The sequence below is a fragment of the Salvelinus alpinus genome, chromosome 14 (assembly GCF_045679555.1).
Source record: "Salvelinus alpinus chromosome 14, SLU_Salpinus.1, whole genome shotgun sequence".
NCBI classification, from domain to species: Eukaryota; Metazoa; Chordata; class Actinopteri; order Salmoniformes; family Salmonidae; genus Salvelinus; species Salvelinus alpinus.
The window spans coordinates 28597306-28616381 of record NC_092099.1 but is presented as its reverse complement, the minus strand read 5'-3'; the positions used below and the strand labels follow the sequence as shown (position 1 = coordinate 28616381).

Genomic DNA, 19076 nt, shown 5'->3' with positions numbered 1-19076 from the left:
CTGTCAGGTGAGGTCTGTGTCATCCTCAGGTTGTCCCACATACACATACTGGGCCTGGGGCTAGGTGTGGGCAGTAGGGGATGAAATGTCTAACTGAGTTGTTGCTATAGCTGTACTCTCTGACTCACTGCCATGCTCGTCTCCAAGGTGACCACTTGTCTACTGTACTATAGTCACAGACTTCAAATCTGTCACCTTGAGTATCACAACCAATGGCTGGGCAGTATCACATCAATAACACAATATTCAACATATAGTCATCTATACAAATAAGCAACAGCAATCAAGACCAATGCCATAACATTTAAGCCAAAATTGTGTGACATGTGTGACAAAAATGGATAGAGGGGATGCTAAGCACATTCCATTACTTGAAAAAGAAATAGAGAGTACTTCTTTTCTTGAAATATTTTTCACTCACTTGATTCAAGAGGCTGACATTTTATCTCATTCATTGCGTCCTACTGTATGGTCCAAGCACTCCTCTGAGTGACGTGAGGTGAATGACAAGCGTGTCTCTTGCTGTGATGCTATCATATCCCCAGCCAGCCCGTCCCAGTGCCTCTGTGTTATATTAACTGTTATTGAGCAGGGGGCCGCCGGCTGTTTAGACTGCTGCCACATCTAAAGTAATTGAGTCGTGGGATTGGGGAAAGTGCCCAGAAGAGTGTGTGTGTGTGTGTGTGTGTGTGTGTGTGTGTGTGTGTGTGTGTGTGTGTGTGTGTGTGTGTGTGTGTGTGTGTGTGTGTGTGTGTGTGTGTGTGTGTGTGTGTGTGTGTGTGTGTGTGCGTGCATGCGTACGTACGTATAATAGCTGTTTTGACTGGCATGACTAAGGTAATTGAGTCGTAGGTAGATAAAGTGAACTTGCCAGCTGTCAATCTCTTATAAACTGCACCCAACACAATGTCAGTCTCCTATAACCCAAGACAAACATGTGTGTGTTGTGCATTTATGCGCTTGAGCGTGCATGCATGCATGCGAATGCATGCGTGCGTGTGCAAGCCTGCGCATACTTCTGTGGGATTGGGTGTGTCCTCATATGAATTTATGTTGTATTGTTGGCTCATTCATGCTAATTACTTTTCTTTTCCTAACAGTGGGGGCTGTCTTGAATATATCTTTATAGCTTATACATTACTCATTACCCATTGACAGAAGTGAAGTTATGCTTGGATCCAGCTGTACTCTACTCTTGATGCCGATCGGGCAGAAATACACAGCAAGCAGCTAAGCTCTTCCCACAAGTCCATTTCAGTAAACAATCTAGACATGAGACTGTCTTTCAGTCCTGTGGATAAAGGACTTCCAATAGGGTAATGTCGACATGAACAGATACACCGTTTCCAGGAAGTTAATGTTGCTGTGAACACTGATCTTTGACCCCCTTAGCTGTCATCCTGGAGTGACAGCTCCTGACCTCTGGTGACCCCACCTCTTAGACACAGCTGGGGCCTATAGAGTGTGAACGACAGCAGGGAATCTTGTTGACAGGGGTGATTGTCTGTCTCTCTATGATTGACTTCTATGACTATATGGTATCATGCTCTTCACACACCTCAGTATCAACAATGCCACTTGTTATTGAACATGTACTTTGATGCACATACAGTGGGGAGAACAAGTATTTGATACACTGCCGATTTTTCAGGTTTTCCTACTTACAAAGCATGTAGAGGTCTGTCATTTTTATCATAGGTACACTTCAACTGTGAGAGACGGAATCTAAAACAAAAATCCAGAAAATCACATTGTATGATTTTTAAATAATTAATTTGCATTTTATTGCATGACATAAGTATTTGATCACCTACCAACCAGTAAGAATTCCGGCTCTCACAGACCTGTTAGTTTTTCTTTAAGAAGCCCTCCTGTTCTCCACTCATTACCTGTATTAACTGCACCTGTTTGAACTCGTTACCTGTATAAAAGACACCTGTCCACACACTCAATCAAACAGATTCCAACCTCTCCACAATGGCCAAGACCAGAGAGCTGTGTAAGGACATCAGGGATAAAATTGTAGACCTGCACAAGGCTGGGATGGGCTACAGGACAATAGGCAAGCAGCTTGGTGAGAAGGAAACAACTGTTGGCGCAATTATTAGAAAATGGAAGAAGTTCAAGATGACGGTCAATCACCCTCGGTCTGGGGCTCCATGCAAGATTTCACCTCGTGGGGCATCAATGATCATGAGGAAGGTGAGGGATCAGCCCAGAACTACACGGCAGGACCTGGTCAATGACCTGAAGAGAGCTGGGACCACAGTCTCAAAGAAAACCATTAGTAACACACTACGCCGTCATGGATTAAAATCCTGCAGCGCACGCAAGGTCCCCCTGTTTAAGCCAGTGCATGTCCAGGCCCGTCTGAAGTTTGCCAATGACCATCTGGATGATCCAGAGGAGGAATGGGAGAAGGTCATGTGGTCTGATGAGACAAAAATAGAGCTTTTTGGTCTAACTCCACTCGCCGTGTTTGGAGGAAGAAGAAGTATGAGTACAACCCCAAGAACACCATCCCAACCGTGAAGCATGGAGGTGGAAACATCATTCTTTGGGGATGCTTTTCTGCAAAGGGGACAGGACGACTGCACCGTATTGAGGGGAGGATGGATGGGGCCATGTATCGCGAGATCTTGGCCAACAACCTCCTTCCCTCAGTAAGAGCATTGAAGATGGGTCGTGGCTGGGTCTTCCAGCATGACAACGACACGAAGCACACAGCCATGGCAACTAAGGAGTGGCTCCGTAAGAAGCATCTCAAGGTCCTGGAGTGGCCTAGCCAGTCTCCAGACCTGAACCCAATAGAAAATCTTTGGAGGGAGCTGAAAGTCCGTATTGCCCAGCGACAGCCCCGAAACCTGAAGGATCTGGAGAAGATCTGTAGGGAGGAGTGGGCCAAAATCCCTGCTGCAGTGTGTGCAAACCTAGTCAAGAACTACAGGAAACGTATGATCTCTGTAATTGCAAACAAAGGTTTCTGTACCAAATATTAAGTTCTGCTTTTCTGATGTATCAAATACTTATGTCATGCAATAAAATGCAAATTAATTACTTAAAAATCATACAATGTGATTTTCTGGATTTTTGTTTTAGATTCCGTCTCTCATAGTTGAAGTGTACCTATGATAAAAATTACAGACCTCTAGATGGTTTGTAAGTAGGAAAACCTGCAAAATCGGCAGTGTATCAAATACTTGTTCTCCCCACTGTATCTAATTTACCTGTTTTATTCATTTACTCAATACTATACCTTAAATCTCTCTCTATCTATCTCACATTCTATTCCATTTGTCTTACAAGATCCAGAGAAAACCGACTCTCCTTCTCAAGGATTCTGTTGTGAGTTAACATCTGTGAATCAGATAATCAGATAAATCAAGTTGAAGGACTGAGGAGCAGAGTGGTCAAGAGCTGTGTCTCAGTCTCTACACATCGTCTGTCTGTCTGTCTGTCTGTCTGTCTGTCTGTCTGTCTGTTCCTTCCTAGCAAGGTCCTCCTGTGGAGGACGACAAGTTAGTAACATTAAACACACCAGAACCTACCCTCAGAGGCACCCTGTGTGTTTTTTTGGGGGGGGAAACAAAATGCTGTATGGTTGTTTTATTGTAAGTCCTGCTTTTATTGTTACATACATTCAACTGTAGAATATTTATGTGTTTGGTTTATTGAGCTCTCTGTGGCTAACCTAAACCTCTGGTATCAAAGCAACAGAGTCACTCTTGCTAGTGTTCTTGTTGATCAGCAGAATATGGGGTGAGATGTGTATGCTGTGGGGATGCAGTTTATTCTTCTGTAGCTCTGCCTTTCATTACAAGGACACTGGGGTGGGAGATGGAGCAATTGATGTCAGCAGTAAACAACACTGTGCTGTTTCCATCATTTTAAATAATTATGTTGGATAGAAATTGATACCCTGTGTATGACACCGCTGTTTGTGTACTCAAATACGAGCTGACATAACCATGTAGTTGCATGTTTGTTTTTGTTTGTACAGTATATGTCGTTAGACAAACACACACACCACGACCCTATTGAATTTCCTCAGTGTCACTGTTTTTGTGGTGGATTGAGAATTAAGTGGTCATGATATACAGTACCAGTCAAATGTTTGGACACACCTACTCATTCAAGGGTTTTTCTTTATTTTTACTATTTTCTACATTGTAGAATAATAGTGAAGACATCAAAACTATGAAATAACACATATGGAATCATGTAGTAACCAAAAAAGTGTTAAACAAATCAAAATATATTTTATATTTGAGATTCTTCAAAGTAGCCACCCTTTGCACACTTGGCATTCTCTCAACCAGCTTCATGAGGAATGATTTTCCAACAGTCTTGAAGGAGTTCCCACATATGCTGTGCACTTTTTGTCTGCTTTCCTTCACTCTGCAGTCCAACTCATCCCAAACCATCTCAATTGGGTTGAGATCGGGTGATTGTGGAGGCCAAGTCATCTGATGCAGCACACCATCACTCCCCTTCTGGTCAAATAGTTCTTAGACAGCCTGGAGGTGTGTTTTGGGTCATTGTCCTGTTGAAAAACAAATGATAGTCTGACTAAGCTCAAACCAGATGGGATGGCAAATCGCTGCAGAATGCTGTGGTTGCCATGCTGGTTAAGTGTGCCTTGAATTCTAAATAAATCACAGACAGTGTCACCAGCAAAGCACCCCAACACCATCACACCTCTTCCTCCATGCTTCATGATGGGATCCACACATGCGGAGATCATCCGTTCACCTACTCTGCATCTCACAAAGACACTGCAGTTGGAACCAAAAATCTCAAATTTGGACTCATCATACCAAAGGACAGATTTCTCAATCTGCCCCTAAACAATGCAGTTAACCCACTGTTCCTAGGCCGTCATTGTAAATACGAATTTCTTCTTAACTGACTTGCCTAGTTAAATAAAGGTAAAATATTTTTTTTCATAAAAAATTTTCATTGCTTGTGTTTCTTGGCCCAAGCAAGTCTCTTCTTCTTATTGGTCTCCTTTAGTAGGGGTTTCTTTGCAGTAATTCAACCCTGGATTCTCCTCTGAACAGTTGACGTTGAGATGTGTCTGCTACTTGAAGTCTGTGAAGCATGTATTTGGGTAGCAATCTGACATGCAGTTAACTCTAATGAACGTATCCTCTGTAGCAGAAGTAACTCTGCGTCTTCCTTTCCTGTGGCGGTCCTCATGAGAGCCAGTTTCATCATGGCACTTGATGGTTTTTGTGACTGCACTTGAAGAAACTTTCAAAGTTCTTGAGATTTTCCACGTAATGATGGACTATCATTATTCTTTGCTTATTTTAACTGTCCCTGTCATAATATGGACTTGGTCTTTTACCAAATAGGGCTATCTTCTGTATACTACTCCTACTTTGTCACAAGACAACTGATTGGCTCAAATGTATTATGAAGGAAAGAAATTCCACAAATTAACTTTTGACAAGGCACACCTGTTAATTGAAATGCATTCCAGGTGACTCATGAAGCTGATTGAGAGAATGTCAAGCTTGTGCAAAGCTGTTGTCAAGGCAAAGGCCGTCTACTTTGAAGAATCTCAAATCTCAAATATATTTTAAATTGTTTAACACTTTTTTGGTTACTACATGATTCTATACGTGTTATTTCATCGTTTTGATGTCTTCACTATTTTTCTACAATGTAGAAAACAGTAACAATAAAGAAAAACCCTACAATGAGTAGGTGTGTTAAAACTTTTGACTGAATGCTGTTCTATCATGAGATATTCCGACAAAGTTTTAGTGCTGACACATTCTGCTTAAAATATTTTCAACTTCCACGGGGGTCCCATGATTCTGCTTTATCACCATCAGTCACTAGCTATTTTAATTGTTTCTCTACCTTGCAGTTGATAGCACTACTGATATTCTACAATGTTTTATGAAAATAATAACTGAACAGAGGTTTTCACTTACTTTGCCATAATTTAGAGGTGTTGCATTTGTCTAAATACTGCTCATTTGTTCTTCTTATGCCTGTGGACCATGGATTACTGTGAGACGCTCCAGTTTGGCATCACTCAGTGGGCCTTGGCCAGCAAAAGCCATATTCACACATTACCATCTAGTGGAGACCAGTGGAACTACATCTGTTTTTTGCACGTTTAAGTTAATGTGGAACCTTGTTCTTTGTTTGCCACGTTCTACACGGAATTTATCAAAGTGACATGAGTGAAGAAACACTATACAGGAAGTAGCTAGCTACATAACTGCATTAGCTTGTCTGTCGGGTTGTTTATTTATAGCTGCTCATATCTGAATATACATTTTGTGTTAGCTTCTGGACCGAATGGCATTGACTGCGTTTACTGTGCAATTTGTTTACCTCGCTGCATGCAGTTGAATCGAAAAATTATGAGAGGGCGGTAAGTGTGTAGCTCGCTAGCTATACGTGCCAAATTGTTGCTAGCTTGTTAGCCAACAACAAGGTGGCTAATTATGTGGCTAGCTAACTGGCATTTTCCACTGTGAATTGCAAATCGTAGTTCACACAGAGATGAGCTGCATGCTTGCTTGCTAGCCAAAGTAATGTAGTGTTTCGGTGCATACACATTTTCAAACTTGACAACTTGGTGACTTTTACATAGTTAATGTTAACTAGCTAACGTTTCTGCATGCACTGCCTGGTTACCACTAGCCGCCCCTTTTCAAGTTAACTTACAGTGTAGTAAATAGTTAACTAATTGTTCAAATAGTCTTTGTTGTTGATGACTACATGTCATTAATTGTTTATGTTGACAACTTGTCTGACAATGATGATGTTGACAAGGCTGCATTCCTTATTTGATCCATTTGTCAGTTTGGCATGTCATGCCTCGAGTGTTTTCAGCTCTAAAACACCACCTCTTATGTAACATGGAGGGAATTTATCAGCAAATCTGTGTTCTATTACAATTATTTATTCAGATGTGCATTAGAACCAACCATACTATATTTTGTATGGTGAAAGACCTGTCTCATATTTGCCAACCAATTCACAGTGGTGCTGATTCGCAGTAGCAACCAGGTTTTGTGTAACTGAGGCGTGTTTGGTTCTAATCCGTTTAATGGCCTGGCAGATTAAGGCCAAACATTGGAATGATGCGGGGAAAGTACTCGCTACTCTCATATAGTACAATGTTAATGACCCACGGGTGAAAGCCGTCAGCCGTCAGCCAGTTTGACCACCACTGAGACTGGAGTTATTCCAAAGCCACGCATACTTTAACATTGAGGCCAGGTAGCATATCGGCTGATAGTGTCATTTTGTGTGTGTTTGGCTCCACTGGTGTCTCTCAACTCTAAGGTTTACATTATTTATTTAATGACCTTGTTACCACCTGTGGTAGGCTGGCTGATCTGTAAATTGTGAGAGGAGGTGAAGAACCTCAAGTGGTGTCGTCTAGTGCAGTGCATGAGTCACAACTTTGAATTTCTTCTCCCCCACTCAATTTCTTCTCCCCCACTCCCCTTCCCCCCAATCTACTTCCTCCTCTCTCTCTGCACAGAGTGTGTGTGGTGGTGTGATCCTGTGTGTCTTCTCTGTGCCATGGAGAAGCCGTGGAGGCTGTGGGGCTCGGTGGAGCGCTGTGCCCTGGCCTTGGCCTCCTGGTCCTGGGGTGCCTGTCGCATCTCCCTCCTGGCCCTCATCCTCACCTTCCACCTCTATGGAGGCTTCTTCCTCCTGGCTCTCATCCTGGCCTCGGTGGCTGGCATCCTTTACAAGTTCCAGGACGTGCTGCTCTACTTCCCCGACCAGCCCTCCTCCTCCCGTCTATACGTGCCCTTGCCCATAGGCATCCCCCATGAGAACGTCTACATCCACACCAAGGACGGCGTGCGCCTCAATCTTATCTTGCTCCGCTACACCGGTGGAGACAGCCTGGGCAACCCTGGGATCGCCCCCGGCAATGCATCTAACCCCTGCTCCACGGCCCCACCCACCATCCTCTATTTCCACGGCAATGCGGGCAACATCGGGCACCGGGTGCCCAACGCACTCCTGATGCTGGTGAACCTGAAGGCCAACGTGGTGCTGGTGGACTACCGGGGGTATGGGAAGAGTGAAGGTGAGCCCAGTGAGGATGGCCTGTACCTGGACGCCCAGGCCACTCTGGACTATGTGATGACCCGGCCCGACCTAGACAAGACCAAGGTGATGCTGTTCGGGCGCTCTCTGGGGGGGGCGGTGGCGGTACGCCTGGCCTCGGCCAACCCTCACCGCGTGGCGGCCATCGTGGTAGAGAACACCTTCCTCAGCATCCCCCACATGGCCGCCACACTCTTCTCCTTCTTGCCAATGAGGCTCCTGCCCCTATTGTGCTACCGGAACCAGTTCTTGTCCTACAGACAGGTGGCGCTGTGCCGGATGCCCTCGCTGTTCGTGTCAGGCCTCTCAGACCAGCTCATCCCACCCGTCATGATGAAGCAGCTGTACGAGCTGTCGCCGGCGCGGACTAAACGGCTGGCCATCTTCCCAGAGGGCACGCACAACGACACGTGGCAGTGCCAGGGCTACTTCGCCGCCCTCGAGCAGTTTGTCAAGGACCTGATGAAGAGCCACGCCCACGAGGAGAGCATCCAGTCCACTGCCAGCGTCACCATCATCTAGTCTAGTGGGGACGGAGGAAGACTGTGTCTGGTCTCGAGAGAACCCTGCATTCCATACTCCCTAGGCAGTTGTGTAGATCGGAAATGATTGAATAAGTCTAATAAGCAAAATGGAAAAGCTAGGGCAAGGTGCAGCCAACCACTACCTTATTGCTTATACCTGTCCAGTTCTTTATGATCTACTTTAAGTACCTATGGTGGGTTATGGGTTGTTCCTGGACCAGGTCATGGAGTTGGTGTGATAGTAGGATACAGGAGAGTGGGTATTGACTCCATTTGAATGAACAGGAGTAACTAAACTGGGCTCAACTACTAGGGTCAGGTTGGAGAGAATGTACATTTCTATGTTTTTTGGGGGGTTTGGTTTTTATCATCTTATTCCGTTGGTGTAATTGTACCAGATCAAACAATTGGGGAGTATTTTTGGAGGGGGACAGTGTTTGATGTGGGGGGATGATTAACATGGAAATGCTTTTGTGTTTGAACTATGAATGCATGGGTGAATATGTACTTGTTATGGCCTTCTTTGAATGGCTTACACACACACCATACACACAACCATGTTCAAACTGTCAGACACAACACAACCACAGTTTTTGCAAAGAACATAACAGAATTTCAGTAAATCAATAAAAATGTTTGATTAGCGTAATAGCATTTCAGTAACTCAATAAGAAATGTTTGACAAATATGATAGCTTTTCACTAATTCAATAAAAGTTGTGCCTGTTGTAAGGACGTAAGACCCAAGATATTGGCATTTAAAAAAAATTATATAATCTATGCTATTTCAGGACACGCTGTTTAAAGTTAAATGTGTGAGTATCTTAAAGGCTTCATAATATAAAATCATGTTCATATCAGCTGGTAGATTACCATATGGGCTGTACCATATTGGTTCTCTGTAGACTGTGTGGCACATTGAAAAGCTGCATGCACAAACTGCAAGTTTCACTCCCAAACTGTTTTGTTATAAATTCCCAGATTATATTCCTTTTTTGCAAAGGTCCCGTTCTTATGTTCTCTGACAATAAATATAAACTCAGATGTGGCCGGAACTGTTTGTCAACTTTTTGCGTAGTTTACCCATGACCCTTTATCTTGGTCGGCAACACCAGGGCTTTTAGTTGGATGTGAACTTCAGGTTATGACGTGAGCCGTGTCTGTCTGTACAATACACATCTATCTGCAATGTTCTGCACACTATTAAAAATCAAAGTGCACTCTTCCAAATACCATGGCCTGAAAAAACACCTGGCTCTACTTTATACTTCCTTTGAGCCAGGTACACACAGGCTTTGGTTAGATAGAGTGTGTGTTGGGTGTGTAATGATTGAATTCTGATCCCTGTGTTATTGCCTTGGGACTTGAGTGGGACTAAGTTGTATTATTATTTGTATTAATCTATTCTTCTCAACATAATTGTTCCTTCAAGTAGGCTAGTGTCTCATCTCTCCCCATGGCTCTTGTGGAGAAATGGCTTTATCCTCTTGGAGTGCTTTTCACAAGCTAATTAACCTTTCCTGCATGTCTCCCAGTGACTGAAGGTGAGCTAGACCGGTGTTTCCCAACCCTGGTCCTTGAGTACCCCCAACAGTACACATTTTTGTTGTAGCCTTGGAAAACACTGCTCATTGAGGGCTTGATGATTAGTTGAGAAGTTGATTCAGGTGTGCTTGTGAGCTAGACAAAAATGCACTCTTACTGTGCTGGGTCCTATTCATTAGGCACCAAACAAAAGGAAATGTAATGAAACATGTCCAAAAAGAAATGCTAATGTTTAGTTGTCCATTGTAAAATGTTTTGCTACATTGTGCCCTAATGAATATGACCCTGCTCTCAGTCTCAGTGCAGCATGCTGCAGTGCAGTTCTACAGTATCAAAGCCATTCTGACACAACAGAGACACTCAGCAGACATGTTGGCTCTAGAGTCTAACTTCAGACTAAACTCTTTCCATCACAGTGAGATGAAACTGTCTCAGTGTTGGTGACGTTTCTGGTTTTAACTGTTAACTTTTAAATAGCGCACTTATTTTACAATATATAGGCAATTACCTACTGAATGTGCAGTCAGTGTGGATGTGAGTCTACCAGTGTGCTTTACATGAAGAGAAGCTCTGTACAGTGTGAGATCCCCAGCATTATACAGCGTTATGTGGGACGTTTTGTAACCCAACAAGGGGTGCATGCTTTGTCTGCAGTGGTTGGCTTGTTGTGTGTGTGATGGACAAACACTACTGAGTCTGTGTTGATGCATTTGTGTTTATAGACCTTATAGTACCAGTCTACCCTCTCTGAGAGTAGACTGCCAAAATATTTCAATGGCAGGAACTGACTGGCTTGCTGCCATATCAAAGTGTGTGTGAGTGTGTGCTGTGCTGTCACAATCAGATCCTGTCAGTTACACACACCACTACCTGTAGACAATGACCTGGCAATGTGCCATAAACAGCAGGAGTCAATACCCATTTCTTTTAAATTACTGTAAGATAACTTGGACATAGTTAGACGTTCTAAGAGTGCAATGCAATGTCTGAATTGACTGGAATTGGCCCAGACTCACACCAAAGTTGTTGATCGAGTTGATAGGTGTGGGACTTTTTTTCAAATACTTTGCTGATAGAATCTTTGGCCCTGCCCGATTACCAACCACCGACGAGGTCCCATTGTGAAATCATTTAAAATCGAACTGAATGTTTTGTCTCAAAGCAATTGCTATTCTACATTTTTGCACTGGCATTGTGTAAAATAGCCTTTGTACAGTTATTCGATGATGAATTCTTCTCAGAATGGTGTGGAAGCTGACAATATGCAGGAGAGAAGGATGCATGGGTATTATTGATGTACTGAAGTGTTCATATGTTAACATACTGATATGTTGAAGCACTAAATGCATGATGATGGTGATGAATGTTCACTCTTCTCTGAACCGGAGGCTTATGGGTATTGTAGTTGAGCGCTCTGTACCTTTTCATTAACTGAATTTGTACTGTTCATCCATTCTGTTTAGGAAAACAACCATTGCACTCATTTCCCTACTCTAGTGTTGATGTTTTTTTTTATATTCATTCTTCTTTTCTAAGTACACAATCTCACTTTCTATTCTCTGTACAGTAACATGCAATAACTGAATAAACTCAGGATTCTGCTCAACTGTCTGTGATGTTCAGACAAATGTTTTTGTCTGTAAAATGTCTGGTTCCACATTCCCTGAAAGAAGTTGGCTGCAAATACTTTTTGTTAATGCAGTTTAGTTTTGCTATGCAGGTTTTTAAGAGGCAAGGGTGATTTCTGCACTTCCTTTTTTACTTAGCCATCTAAGAGTCATCATATTTGTACCCTTTCCTCTTCCACGCCACATTGTGTGATTTGACACGTTTTTAAGCTTGGCATATCAGCTGTGACTATAATCTGGATCAGATGTCTCACCCCTGCTGTGCCCTTTCAGACTAATGTGGATGGAGCAAGCAGAGTTTGTCGTTTAGAGTGGGGAGGATGGACAGCGCGTAGACGGGTAAAAAGTGAAGGAGAGTGGTTTGGCTGGGCCGTCATCAGAGCAGGAAGTTCTGCGTGTGGTTAATCAAGCGGAACAGAGGAGGGAAGCTGCTGTTCTACCCTTCCTTATGCAACATTACAGTACAGGGTGCAGACACTGAGACAGGAGAGAAGGTAAGACCGGAGAGAGAGTAACATTAACTAAAGGCTAAAGATCCAGCATTACTAACCCAAGAGGAGACCCCCCCCCCATCCTTTTGTTTTTACATTGCTGCTACTCGCTGTTTATCTATGCGTAGTCACTTTACAAATTACCTCGACTAACCTGTACCCCCGCACATTGACTCGGTACCGGTACCCCCTGTATATAGCCTCGTTATTGTTAGGTAATTTTCTTGTTACTTTTTTATTCGATTTTATACTTCAGTTTATTTAGTAAATATTTTTTCACTCTATTTCTTCAACTGCATTGTTGGTTAAGGGCTTGTAAGTGAGCATTTCACGGTAAGGTCTACACTTGTTCTATTCGCCACATGTGACAAATAAATGTGATTTGATTCAGAAGGCAGGTCATGCAGCCTGTTTGACTACAGAGGAGGCTGTCTGGGCCCTGTGATGGCATCTGCAGGTCCAAATCCCGAGGGTGGTGGACCTGCTTCTGGGCAGGAGTCTGGAGGTCGGAGGCTGTCCTGGCTGGTCCTGCTGCTGACTCTTGCAGCGGTCACCTCCTCGTCTCTCTCTGCTCTGTCTCTGTACCACCTGCTGGCCCTTAGGGCCGAGGTTGAGGAGCTCCGGTCAGAGGTCTTCCGCAGGAGAGAGGAGCAACAAGAGGCTAGGCATGGAGAGGTAAGACATTTACATGTTCATATCTGATGCTGTGGTCTGTAATATACATACATACATAATATACAGTTGAAGTTGGAAGTTTACATACACTTAGGTTGGAGTCATTAACTCGTTTTTCAACAATTGTTTACAGACAGATTATTTCACTTATAATTCACTGTAATGAATCAGCCAAGACCTCAAACACACCTGACTCCAATAATCAACTAATCGTGATTTTCAGTTAAAAATGCAATTAGTTTAAATCAGGTGTGTTTGCTGGAGATGGGGGGAAAGTGTGACACCAATCAGGCCCCCGAGGACTGGAATTGCCCTGGCCTGGGTGTTGTGGATGATTACAAGCATCTACCTCTGGTTCCAAATGTTGCATGTTCGAATCCAGTGCTAGAGAGTTGTTTTTGAACATTTTGTTTTAAGCTCGTCCCAAACCTTAACCATTACCCTAACCATTCAGAGTTCATGCCTAACCGTAAGAATTTGGAGTTAATGCCTCAACTTAACCTTGGAACGATACAGAAAAGTATCCAAACATTTAGAAATTTGACTTTGGAAAAACGTTGAAATGTGACTTTTGAGAAACATGGATAAATGTCTTCTGACATGAGACTGTGAGAGCTTGTTGCGATTTGAGAAGGGCGTTCCTCCCTCATTGCTTTTGCTTGTTTATGTCACAGGCCGATAGCTCGTTGCATTTAATCGAACTCCCTCATTGTAAGACATATCACTCATTATCAGAGAACCCGGGTTACGGAGGTAACCTTCAGTTTCTGATGCATTACCCAGACACTGCAGCAGATGAGCAGCAGAGCCAGAAGGAGCAGCCCAGACCCTCCACACCCCCCTGACCCCCAGCCTGGGCTGTCTTTCGTCAGGAAGAGGAGTGTGGGCACAGGAACTGAGAACTCAGGCAAGACTAACAATACTATTCAGTGGGACTATTTGTGTCTGTTTGACATGTTGAAGTGGGTCATATAGCACGATAGAAATTTTTTAATTATGCACACACTTATCTGGTGCAGGACCGAAGAACGTATCAAAGAAAAAAAGTAATGTCCGCAACTCTGGTATGATCCCATAGTGATTTAACCTGACGAAGATCCACCTCGTATCAAAACGTTGTCTTATTGTGCATTTGATTAAATCACCATGGGAGCATACTAGAGTTGTGGACATTACTTTTCTCTCATATAACACTTTGTCAGTGTCAATGCTGTGCTATTTTTAGCTCATATTCTGTGAAACGGGTCTGTTGCTTTGAACATTTGAACACTGAACTGACTTATTTCTGGCAAGCTGCAAAGTTTCATGTTTATAATCTTGCTCACTCTCTCCTCTCTCCTCTCCTCTCTCTCTGACTAGAAATAACTAATCTTGTACATGGTGAGGTTATTGAATCAATGCAAAACTGTCCCTCTGTCTTCCCCTCCCGCTAGTGTCTCAGCCTTGTCTACAGATGCTGGCAGATAGCAACAGGAAAACATTCCAGAAAGGTACTGAACCTGGAAATGCAGTCAGACACATTCTTTTTTTTAAACCAGAAATACTTAAGTTGATTGAAGGACATACAGTCTGAGGCTAGATAGTTCATCATGTTTAGATTGACTGATGCATGGTGTGTGTGTTCTGGTGTTGTGCAGAGTTTGCGTTGGAGCCTTACACAGGGATCCCCTGGCAGGCGGGGCTTAGAAGAGGCTCCGCCCTGGAGGCAGAGAGCGACAGCATCCTGGTCAGAGAGGAGGGATACTACTTTGTCTACAGTCAGGTGAGAGCTAGTCTCCTTCAGGTGGAAAATAGGTGTATCACATAGACATCTCACAAGCCCTAACTCTCCCCCTCTCCAGGTGTACTGCAATAGTGTTCACAATTGCTCAAAAACCCAACAGTAACTATCACCCCCCCCCCCCCCCCCCCCATGTAGGTGTACTACATGGATACGACCTTTGCCATGGGTCATGTGGTGATCAGGAAGAAGAGGAACGTGGTGGGAGATGAAGCTCAGCATGTCACATTGTTCCGCTGTATCCAGAACATGAACCCTGTCTACCCATACAACACCTGTTACACAGGAGGTGAGTCTGTCTTTGTGTGTGAATGCGTGTGTTTGTGTGCCGTTTCTGAGTGTGTTAACTGTGTTCTCTGTAGGTATAGTGAAGCTGGAGGTCGGGGACAGTGTGGAGCTGTTGATCCCTCGCTCTACAGCCAAAGTTTCTCTGGACGGAGACTCCACTTTCCTGGGCGCTGTCAGACTGGCCTGACCCTGACCAGGGGAGTTGGACTGGGGGGACTAGGAGATACAATTGCCATCATGTGGAAATGGACACTGCTGGTACTAGAAGTTTTGATCTGGTGGTGGTGTACAATAATTATTTTAAATGAACTATGGCTTGTGGGTCTGATGGAACATTATCTATTCTACTATGATGCCATCTGCTTTACAGAGTGACTGAGGGACGGACGGACAGACTCAGAATCATGGCCTATTACTGGAGAGCCTGGCTGATGATGCCAGTGATGATGATGATGACAGCAGTGTCAGCCTCTGTCACTGTGTGTGATCTGAAATGTTTGATGCTTATACTGGCAGGTCTCTCACCATTCACTCAATAACTTCTTAAATGTTATGATCATATACAATGCACACAGCCATGACTACACAGCCCCAGCCATGACTACACAGCCCCAGCCATGACTACACAGCCCCAGCCATGACTACACAGCCCCAGCCATGACTACAGCCCCAGCCATGACTACACAGCCCCAGCCATGACTACACAGCCCCAGCCATGACTACACAGCCCCAGCCATGACTACACAGCCCCAGCCATGACTACACAGCCCCAGCCATGACTACACAGCCCCAACCATGACTACACAGCCCCAGCCATGACTACACAGCCCCAACCATGACTACACAGCCCCAGCCATGACTACACAGCCCCAACCATGACTACACAGCCCCAGCCATGACTACACAGCCCCAGCCATGACTACACAGCCCCAACCATGACTACACAGCCCCAGCCATGACTACACTTTGATGCCTTGATGATCATTTTGACCACCTGCATACTAGTAAAATAGGCCCTGTTGTATTTCATGGTATTGTATCCTGTCTATGACAATGTTATTGAATGGTGCAGAGTGAGTTGTCATCATTCTACCAGAAGGGAGCAGCAGCACTCAATTAATTGGTTTCCCAAGCAGCACCTGACCATGTATTACAATAAATGCAGTTAATCACTATGGCTGGTGGTAATGATAGCAATATTATCCCGTCCTGAGAGGGGGTTAGTTGTACCCTTTGTGACCACCAGAGGGAAACCTTCCCACAGGAAACAGCAGTGTAGCACAGTACTGGTGCTTCTATGGTGAATCTCGCTCAGATTCCGTGATTAATAGTCACATGTACAGGGTTGCAGTTGTGATTATCTTAGGCTTCAAGCTCCAACATGCAGGACTAAGTGAAATAAAATAACTAAAATTGTAATAAAAAAACTATAGAAATAGCACTATATTATAACGCTCCCCAGAGGCACAGCGGTCAAGGCACTGCATCTCAGTGCAAGAGGCGTCACTACAGTCCCTGGTTCGAATCCAGGCTGTATCACATCCGGCTGTGATTGGGAGTCCCATAGGGCGGCTCACAATTGGCCCAGTGTCGTCCGGGTTTGGCCGGGGTAGGCAGTCATAGTAAATAAGAATTTGTTCTGACTTGCTTAGTTAAATAAATAAAAATAAATATATATATACATATTAACTGTGGCAGTGATGATTAAATACATTTCCAGAGTAAAGACTGTTGAGGGAGTTGCCGTACCAGGCTGTGATGCAGCCCGACAGTATGCTCTCGACGCTACCTCCTCTCTGTAGGCTGTCTCGTTGTTGTTGGTAGTCAGGCCTACTACTGTAGTGTCGTCAGCGAACTTGATGATGGATTTGGAACTATGTGAGGCCACGCAGTTGTGGGTATACAGGGAATAAAGGAGGGGACTGAGGAAGCACCCTTGTGGGGCCCCCGTGTTGAGGATCAGTGTCGAGGAGGTGATGTTGCCTACCTTCCCTACGTGGGGGCGGCCCGTCAGGAAGTCCAGGACCCAGTTGCATAGGGAAGAGTTCAGACCCAGTGCCGTGAGCTTTGTAATTAGCTTATAGGGCACTTCTTTGACACGTGTAGGCAGGATGCAGGTCTGTATCTAATAGAACACTCCCAAAAGTAGTGTAGTTAGAGTGAAACAAATTGACATGAAAGGACGTATGCCTGCACATGGTGCTGCCAGTTATGTTAGCCCACTATGGCTGTATTGTGATGTGCAAGGAGAAACAAAAGCACTTTAACTATGAATGTAGAGGTAGGCTACCACACTCCAATAACCTTCAATCTAGCTAGCAATTTCCTCAACTGCAATGGCAGGACACAGATGGAGAGATTACCATTTAAAATAGCTATCAAATCAATATAGAAAAAGATGGGGGCAAGGTTATACCCTTTAGATGTAGCAGCAGAATGGGTCTATAATGTTTTTTTTTAAATTATGCTGGAGAGTATAAGAGATGAGGAACCTCATTTGGTGTTTTACATAATCTGACACACACAACGATAAGGAATAACAACATCCTAGAACCAGGAGGAAAGGAGACTCTTGCTCACCGTGCTGTTGTGCCCTCTAGTGGATTACACAACACAATGCTCCTAGGCATTTCAATGTGGCCTAGTTCTGCGGTCTTTGGGGAGACTTGATTCACAATCACAAACATCACATTATCTTTGGAATATCCATACTGCTTTATGTTGAATTGGACTGGCCTTAATTCTGAGGAAGTCTGAATTTTTGTACAGGTTTAAAAATAGTTTTGACTTTCTCAATAGAAACTGAATGACTGTAGCTGTACAGGAAGGGAAATGGCCGCTGTGAAATCCCAAAGCACCACAGGTGCTGTTGAAAACAGGGGGAGTTGTAGTCTTATTCTGAGAGAGAATGTTGTCAGGAAATCCTGGGAGTGGAAGAATAAGATACACAAGATGCACAGCAAAGACTGGACCTGTTGGTGGAATTTTATGTTCAGAGGATACAGTGGTATGCCTCTTTGTTTAATTCACAGCACCTGTTTGTACCTGTTTGCAAATAAATAATGTGGGTCTAGCTAAACAGCCCAAACAGACATGAGGCTACCCTTTCCAAATAAGAGAGGGAGTCTTTCACCCCCCATAATTCATACAGTCATTTGGATAGGACATCCTGTCTCTACCACTGAACTTCCTTGTATACAGCTAGTGTATGATAAAGTCGTTTGTTCAAATAACGCAATTCCTAACAGAGGATTGTGACTGTGAGTGACTCATTAATTAATGTCTGTAGGTTACAGTAAGTGTCTGAAAAGCCTCTGAAAAGACCTTGAGAGATTTCATTTGGAATTTTTTGCGTCCTCATTAGCCGACGCCAATGTCGACAACTAGTCTTACTGGGATCCGACACATAACGAAAAAGACATTACAGACAAAAGGCTTTACAATTTCCATACATTTGAAAACAACATGTAGTGTGTGTGCGCGCATCTATTAGTTACACACGCAGTACATCCACACAACAAGTGGGTCACACACCACGTTGTGTAGTGAGGTGTTGCTTTATTTGTTTTGAAACCAGGTTTGCTTTTCACTTGCGCAATACAGTGCATTTGGAAAGTATTCAGACCCCTTGACTTTTTCCACATTTTGTTATGTTACAGCCTTATTCTAAAATTGATTAAAATATGTTTTTCCCCTCAATCTACACACAATACCGCATAATGACGAAGCAAAAACAGGTTTAGACAGGTTTCCTCCAGATGTGACCCTTGGCATTCTGGCCAGAGACTTCAATATTGGTTTCATCAGACCAGAGAATCTTGCTTCTCGTGGTCTTAAGAGTCCTTTAGGGGCGTTTTGGCAAACTCCAAGCAGGCTGTCGTGCATTTTACTGAGGAGTGGCTTCCGTCTGGCCACTCTACCATAAAGGCCTGATTAGTGGAGTGCTGCAGAGATGGTTGTCCTTCTGGAAGTTTCTCCCATCTCCACAGAGGAACTCTGGAGCTCTCTGAGTGACCATCGGGTTCTTGGTCACCTCCCTTTTTTTATTT

The 19076-nt window shown here is 43.9% G+C and overlaps 2 protein-coding genes across 5 annotated transcripts; both read left to right on the top strand.

Moving 5' to 3' along the window:
- Positions 1-6164: 6164 nt before the first annotated feature.
- Positions 6165-9668, top strand: LOC139538705 (protein ABHD13-like). Its single transcript, XM_071341083.1, has 2 exons — positions 6165-6394; positions 7517-9668. Exon 2 carries the CDS (start codon positions 7558-7560, stop codon positions 8617-8619), a length of 1062 nt encoding a protein of 353 aa, XP_071197184.1. The 5' UTR covers positions 6165-6394; positions 7517-7557; the 3' UTR covers positions 8620-9668.
- Positions 9669-12150: 2482 nt separating this feature from the next.
- tnfsf13b (TNF superfamily member 13b) lies at positions 12151-16716 on the top strand. 4 transcript variants are annotated; one of them, XR_011667787.1, is made up of 8 exons: positions 12151-12287; positions 12676-12959; positions 13743-13866; positions 14393-14449; positions 14597-14721; positions 14878-15028; positions 15102-15285; positions 15398-15536. XR_011667787.1 is itself a non-coding variant. In XM_071341084.1 (7 exons), exons 2-7 carry the CDS (start codon positions 12729-12731, stop codon positions 15212-15214), a joined length of 801 nt encoding a protein of 266 aa, XP_071197185.1. In that variant the 5' UTR covers positions 12151-12287; positions 12676-12728; the 3' UTR covers positions 15215-16716. The 4 variants fall into 4 exon arrangements, 3 of the variants coding, with proteins under 3 accessions (XP_071197185.1, XP_071197186.1, XP_071197187.1); XM_071341084.1 differs by having other exon boundaries at positions 15102-16716; XM_071341085.1 differs by having other exon boundaries at positions 12159-12287; positions 12679-12959; positions 15102-16716.
- The last annotated feature ends 2360 nt before the right edge of the window (positions 16717-19076 follow it).